At 35.9% G+C, this 7,414-nt stretch overlaps 2 protein-coding genes across 2 annotated transcripts in view; one reads left to right on the top strand and one right to left on the bottom strand.

Annotated features, from left to right (window-relative positions):
• The window catches only part of LOC132169770 (uncharacterized), a 799-nt gene extending 750 nt beyond the window's left edge, over positions 1-49 (bottom strand). The window contains exon 1 of the mRNA XM_059580746.1: positions 17-49. Within this exon, the coding sequence (XP_059436729.1) occupies positions 17-49 (33 nt within the window). The remainder of the gene's footprint in view (positions 1-16) is intronic.
• LOC132172088 (protein IQ-DOMAIN 9-like) lies at positions 10-3,912 on the top strand. The gene is made up of 4 exons (XM_059583528.1): positions 10-104; positions 2,338-2,565; positions 3,129-3,242; positions 3,311-3,912. The coding sequence occupies exons 1-4, from the start codon at positions 48-50 to the stop codon at positions 3,659-3,661; spliced, it is 750 nt and encodes a 249-aa protein (XP_059439511.1). The 5' UTR covers positions 10-47; the 3' UTR covers positions 3,662-3,912.
• The last annotated feature ends 3,502 nt before the right edge of the window (positions 3,913-7,414 follow it).

The raw sequence follows: 7,414 nt of genomic DNA, 5'->3' as shown, positions 1-7,414 counted from the left end.
AATCGAAGAATCGTACTTGGAAAGAGTCTTCTGGTTTTGCCAATGGCATGCCAGTTGAGGATATTGCTGCAACACGGATTCAAACTGCATTCAGGGCGTACAAGGTATGTCGTGTTATAGACTGCACGGACTGAAGTCCTAAATATATAGGTCTAAGATTAGTTGGTTATTGTGGCGCGCCATCCTTTGTATGTATGTATGTATTTTTTTTTTTCCCTTTTTTTCATCTATTTTTCATTTTTCCTTCTTTTGGTGCCAATCTACAAGCACTTCTGTTGGTTGATTTGCATTTCTCAAGAGGAACTGATACTCGGATTTTCAGTCACACGGGCACACTGCAATATTTATACAACATTTTGCAAAGAGCATATCCATCTGATTATAATATCCATTTAACATCATGCATTGACAAGAATGGGTTTTTGATTTAGTCAGTGATGGAAGAATGGGTTTTGATTTAGTCAGTGATGGATAACAGTAGGAGATCCAAGTAAAACAAAGGGCATCATTTGGAGGTGATGTAGGACTGACAGCAAATCTGATGTAAGATAGCACATGTCCATGTGCTTACCTTTATTCGGTAAAGCTTAGTGAAAATTTTTAGGTTTGAAGTTTTAGATGATGGGGGAAAAAAAAAAAAAAAAGTAGTAGAAGCCTTTTGACTTAAATTGGGCTTGAAAAGTGATTTTTTAAAGAGTTTTAAGAATTGCAGGGCTTTTCCTTGGCAGCAGGAATTTTAGGGGAATTAGGGTTTGTGGTGGAAACGGCTGGAAAAATATACTAGGTTCAGGTTTAATTATCGAGTAACAATGAGTATGTTTTAAAGATCAAAATAAGCGAGAAAAGGAAGGAATCAGATCAGACTTGAGGATATTGAACAGTAACGGGAACTATAGTGGATCTGGTTTTATGGGTTTTGGAGACTAATCAAAGGTAGGTTCTATTAAGGTTTTAATTGGGTTCTAAGGGTGAGAAATCAAAGTCTAGTTGCAAGATTTCAAGTTGCTGGAAATTAAAGAGCAAGAAGAAGAAGAAGAAAACAATGATCTAGGTATCATGCATAACTTTCCTAAGCATTACACTTAGGGTTCCTTCGCATCACACCTTAAAGTAGTATCGCATCGCATGAATCTTTAAATCAATCTTTGCTGAAAATTTTCATAGAACACATTATTCATTGAACATAAAAACTATTATATATATATATATATATATATATATATGGAAAATGCTAGGTACTCTCCCGATATTCTTTTGGCGTTCTCCTGGTCCTAGGTAGATATTAATGTCTAAACCTAAGATCTCTTTTTGGGTTTTGACTATTAAGCCTAACTAAGACCCACAATTTTTTTATAATTAACTTGTAAAACCCACAAATGAAATTCCAATAACATAATGAAACCCAAATAAGACCCAAGGGACAAAAGTACAGCCTGTGTCTATAAATCCATAATTCTCGAAATAACCCTGACTCTTAAAATAAAGTATATATGAACCTCTCGTATTACGAGCCATTTTGATTTTAAAACTCGATTTTTTATTTTTTGAACTATAGGTCCCCGGTTCTCAATTTTTTTTTTTTTTTTTTTTTTTAAGTCTTAAGAAGGTATAACTAGAAAGAAAAAAAGTTTTCGTTTAAAAATTTGATGAAATTCCTAACAGAAGTCTTTGATTTAAAACAAGTCAATCTCTGGTTTTAAAGTCAAAAATTAGAAAACTTGAGTTCTCACATAAAGAAACTCTAACTAAGACTCAATTGCTGCAAATGTAACTATCAACAGCATTGATTAGACCCTACATCAAATTTAGACCATGAAAGTTTGAGGAAAGAGAATAAAATTCCTGCCAGATGGAAGGCATTGCATGAAAGCACCATAGTTTAAGCACATTACCCTCAGGTGTCTTTAGTCCCTGTTATATGAGGGTAAAGTGCTGTTTGTTTTTCTAATTTGACATTTTTGCCCTGTTAACTGTAGTTACAGATGTTATATGAACCTTGAAGGATTTACTCGTTTCCCTTCTAGTAACAGAAATTTTAATTGATCTCTGCTGTATAATTGGCGACAATTCTATTCTACTACTGCTTAGTTCTAAATTATACGGTTAGCAGTTGGCCAATGTATAGTCACTAGGCAAATAAGAACCCTACATTTCCTTCTTAGGTGGCTAACTCATCAAATCCTCAAAGAGTTATAGACTTAATACTGTAAGAGGGACAGTGTAGTCATTCATTGCCAATTTGTTGATGTCATGAAGAAGAATTATTTTTGTTTTACTGGTTCTTATGGTTCAATGATTTAGTTTCACATCTTTCTGATTTATTTTGACCTCTTGCAGGCTAGGAAAACCTTACGTCGTTTGAAAGGTATAGTAAGGCTACAGACCCTGACCCAAAATTATCCTGTTAAGAGGCAAGCTACAACAACATTGAGCCATCTTCACTCGTGGAGCAAAATACAAGCCCAGATAAGAGCTCACAGACTGTGTATGGTGACAGAAGGTCGGCTTAGACAGAAGAAATTAGAGAATCAACTAAAACTTGAGGCAAAGCTTCATGACCTAGAGGTTAGACCACCTGCTCCCATGTGTGAGGACTTGCATGACATGAACCTATCAATAATAGTGCCAAATTATCTATCGACTACATGGCATCTCTTTCCTTTAATATTATGAAGGGATGTCTGGATTCCTTGTTCTCTGTCTGTTTCTGAAAGTAAAATTTCAGAGTTGTTAGACGGGGTTGCATCCAGGGAGTTCTTGGTCCTTTAGAACTTAACATTCCTCAGGATAGCAATACTGAGATTCTTGATCCTTTATGCCATTGGTGCTTTCTTGAAAAAAAGAAAAAAAAAAAAAAACAAAGGGAAAAGAAAAGGAAAAGATTAAGATTTAAAGTATGATTTTTTTTTTTCTTGGTAACTAGTCTATAATTCATTCTTCAGCGTGTCATTTGGGGAAAAATTACCCTGAGGCGTACGTTTCCTTTTTCGATTTGAAGATCAGAGGCTTGAGGACATCCATTTAGCTGATTGTTGCTACAAGCCTACACCCCTTGTGTCTTCCAATTAAAAATATTTAATAGATGGACCTTTTTGAATCCAATTAACTCACTCACAATGGATAACCAGGTGGAATGGTGTGGTGGCTCTGAAACGTTGGACGAAATTCTTGCAAGGATACATCAGAGAGAAGATGCAGCTGTTAAGCGGGAGCGAACTATGGCCTATGCCTTTTCTCATCAGGTATGTCATTCTCATTGCTTTGGCTCACAGAATCCATTTGGAATGAATACTAATTACATGATTTGCAGTGGAGAGCCAACTCTAGTCAGGGTTATGGTAATTATGAACTTAGTAAAACTAATTGGGGTTGGAGCTGGTTGGAACGTTGGATTGCTGCGCGCCCATGGGAAAGCCGTGTCCCCCCCAAGTCTATTAGCCCAAAGAAACCCCAGAGTACACAGTCTAGCAAGGTTGGTAGAAATGTAAGTCCATTGACACCTAAAACATCTGTTTCAGTCAAACCTCCTTCGGCTAATGGGAGGGGAATCACAAAGGTGGCCCGGAGATTGTCTTATCCGGCTGCCGAAAAACCTGCTGCAAAAGAAGGGAGCATTAAAGCTGAAGAGGCAAACAATAAGAAAGAACAGTTGGTATCGTAGCGCAGATGGAAATGTGAGGGAAACCCCATTTTTTATTTATGTGCTTCTATCTGATTTTTTTGCATAGTGGAGTGGCTTGGTAGTAATATGCTTTGGCCTGCGGTACAGAATAACTGGAAAGACCTGGATATGGGACTGACCTAGCCATTGTTTCCTCCTTACACTTCTTATTATTATTTTTTTTCCCTATAATGTATAGATTCAAAGGAAGACAATATATTATTTCTGGTGTAGATATCTGTTGGTGATGATTTGGAAAGGCTGGTAATTGTTATTTCTATTGTTTGTTCTCTTCCATATGTCTTTGCCAGTGTGCTGAGATGGCTCATGCAGCTGCAGGCCTTAACATGTGTAAGTAACATTTTACCATATTCCCATCCCCTTGTTTATAAGGTCCACACTTCCTTCACATAGCAGTAAAAATTATCATCCGATCCAATATTCAATGGTGATTCTTTCAAAATTCAATGGTGATTTTCATTGCCATGTTAGTGTAAACTTGGAAGTGCATGTGCATTATCATGTTATTAATTATACTACAAAAGAAATTTATCCCTAATACCCCTCTTTAGAATGCATTACATATTGTGAATCTCAAGGAACATTATACCTTCATTCTTTCGAAAAGGACGAAGGAAAATAGTGATAAATCTTTGAATAAGGCAATGATTGTGAAGTTCTTGAGCATAGTGGTTTATAAGGTCCCATTTCACAGATGCAACTCAGACTGAGAATGGACATAAATATTCCAAAATCTGTGTTGAGAACATTACAATGGGAGGAAAACTTAAGCATGTGACGCCACAAAAAGTTATTCTCACGTTGAGTAGGTGGATTATTAAGGTGCTCATAGATGCTAAGTTCCACATTGATTTCTGACTATGTGAGAATGAGCTTTACAAGTAATTTTAGAGAGCTTCAATTGTAACTTAACTAGTTCTTCTAAAGTGATAGTATAGATGTAGCTAGCGTTTTTTTTTTTTTTTTTTTTTTTTTGAATGCATTGCATTGTGTGGGCTCTGAAGAGAATGTTAAAGATTTGAGTCAAAGAAACTGTAACACCCCGAAAATTAGTTAGTACTACATTGGGCAGATGTGGCTAGCGTTTTCGTGAACATTACATAAGATTTGTTTGGTCTTGAGATTTCGCACTATTAAAACGACAAATTACGATTTTAACAAACGCTTAATTGTGTTTTTATAAAATTACGTTTTCATTAATTGCTTTTTGAAATTGCTATTTTTCAAAATACATGATTTGAAACCATTAAATCAAACTGACTTCACATTGGACCGATAATCAAATCTAACGCTCATGGGATTATTGAAATTCACGAAGGATTACAAGTCTTTCAAATGAAACGTATTTTCCTATGATTGGGTTAAGCTTATCACCTTTATTTTTTCTTCTACCTGAGCAATACAAATGAAAAGGAAAAGGGAAGCGGTAAGTTTATGATTATTATTATTATTATTATTATTATTATTATTTAACTTCACAAATGGCTTTGGAACTTTCATGTGTTTTGAGAAAATTTCTCAAAGTTCAGAAACTCTTAATTTCACCCCCTCGAACTTTTAATTTAATGCAGTCTACATCCATATGTTAGGATTTGGTGTTAAACAAACAATAAAATTGATGAAATGATTTTTATACACCTAGAACTATTATAAAATTCTAAATTTGCCCTTAATTTGACATTTAAAAAACGTTGAGGGTAATTTGGTACTTTTTATAGCCTCATTTAGGATTTAACGCCAAATCTTAACGAATTAGGTAGATTGCATCAAATTAGAAGTTTAATGGGTGAAATTGAGAGTTTGAACTTTGGGGAGTCTTTCTCAAATCGCTTGGAAATTCACGAGGCCTTTGTGAAGTTAACTTCCTCCTCCTCCTACCATTTTTTTATTTTTTGTAATTGGATAAGTTTATGACTTGATAGCAGGGATGTTGATAGTTTGAAAAAATAATAATAATAATAATAAATAATCTACCTTTGTCATTGACCAGCCTGTAGGCTGTATCCTTGTATGAATTCTGTTTAAGGGAAAACCAGATTCAAAATTAGGCCATGTGGTTCCATTGGGGGCTTCCTAGCTGCTATGGAGCAGGATAATTAGGTGTCAGAAAAGGATGAAAAAAACAGTAGAAGAAACGATAGACTATTTTATTTGGACATAACTATAATTATATTTGTTCGAAAATAACCGATGACAAAAAGAGCTTAAACATTAAAAACTGCATTAACTCTTTTAGCGCATATTTAAGATTACGTTTGAAAGGTCTAAAAGTACTTTTAACACTCAAAAGTGCGTTTGAAGAAAAAAAGTATTTGTTTAGTAAAAAAATTAAAAGCGCTTTTAATAGTTCAAAAAACTTAAAAATAGCCAAAAAACACTTTTGACAAAAGCTTTAAAATGAAGTTTTTCCCAAAAAATTCTTTTTGACTTAAAAATTTTATTTTTCAAACGCAATCCCAAACAAACTCTTAAACCCGGTTGATAATAAGTTGAGGTATTGTTGGATTGACTATTGGCATGATTATAATAGTACTTACTCGAAGATAACCAATAACAAGAAGAACCTAAAAAGTAAAAACTGCATTCACTCCCTTAAACCCATCTGATAATTAAGTTGAATTATTGCAGATTTTGTTGCCGTAAAAGCACACGTAATAAATTCCACCAGATTTTCTTGGCTTGTAAAGCAGATTTGCTGTAAACCCAAGATCTTGAATTTATACCAACAAGTCTTTAAGTATTAATTCCTTGGAGCACCTGCACCGTCACGTTAAGCAAACTGCAAACATACGCTACAGCCACACAGTTTCCAGCTGCAGCACAACCCAAAACACAATGGCGAAAATTTCATCTGAATTCGCTTTCTGGGTCATCTTTTTGGTCATCACATCTGGTGAGCCCTCTCTCTCTCTCTCTCTCATATAACTGTTGCGTGAGTTGAGAAATGTAACACTATTGATCAGCAGGCGTGCCATTCCGGAGGGTGCCAGCCGCTGAAGCAAGGGGGCCATTTCGGTGTCCCCGCATGATCGACTGCAACAGTGTGTGCCAAGGATTCCCCAACTGCTGCGTTGACGGCCTATGCATTTGCGCCGCTTGCAATTACACTTCTCCGCCCAACGGGAAATAAATTAATATTGCGAAGTAGTTTTTCCCTCCACTGTGAACAAGTTGATTAAATAAAAGTAGCATTTAACGTGGAGTTCAAACAATTCTGAATGTTTTATCGATGCTCTTAATTTACTGTAACCAATTAGGAGAATAGAAGGGACCAAATGAAAGGGTAATATTTACACCATCTCGTGATTGACAAGCACAAGACAAAAGGAATTCATGCGCTGTACGTAGTTGATGAATTGCCCAAAAGAGCTTTAATCCATTAAAATGGGATCCAACTTGAATCTGCTGGAAATGGCTTGTTCTCGTGCTCGAATTGAGGCTCTACAGTAAGGTAGGGGGCATTTATTGATCAGTTGCAATGCTTTTTGTTTTTGGGGTCAAACTGCCACCATACTAAGGGGGCTGAAGTCGGTGACTGGAGGAGGAAACTCAGAGAGGGTTTGAATTGAGCAGCACGAATTCTCTTCGGTTAGGACTCCGACCAAAAAGGAAAAAGCACAAAAGGGATTCGGGTTGATTCCTCACTTTTAGTTTGTTGTGAATCTTGTGGTTTGCTTGTGGAAGGCAACACTAACCGCAGGGTTAATTCTTGGAATCATAGACCAAAAAAGA

Source organism: Corylus avellana, chromosome ca2 (assembly GCF_901000735.1).
Source record: "Corylus avellana chromosome ca2, CavTom2PMs-1.0".
NCBI lineage: Eukaryota > Viridiplantae > Streptophyta > Magnoliopsida > Fagales > Betulaceae > Corylus > Corylus avellana.
The sequence above is the reverse complement of the archived record's forward strand: the minus strand, read 5'-3'. Positions and strand labels throughout refer to the sequence as shown.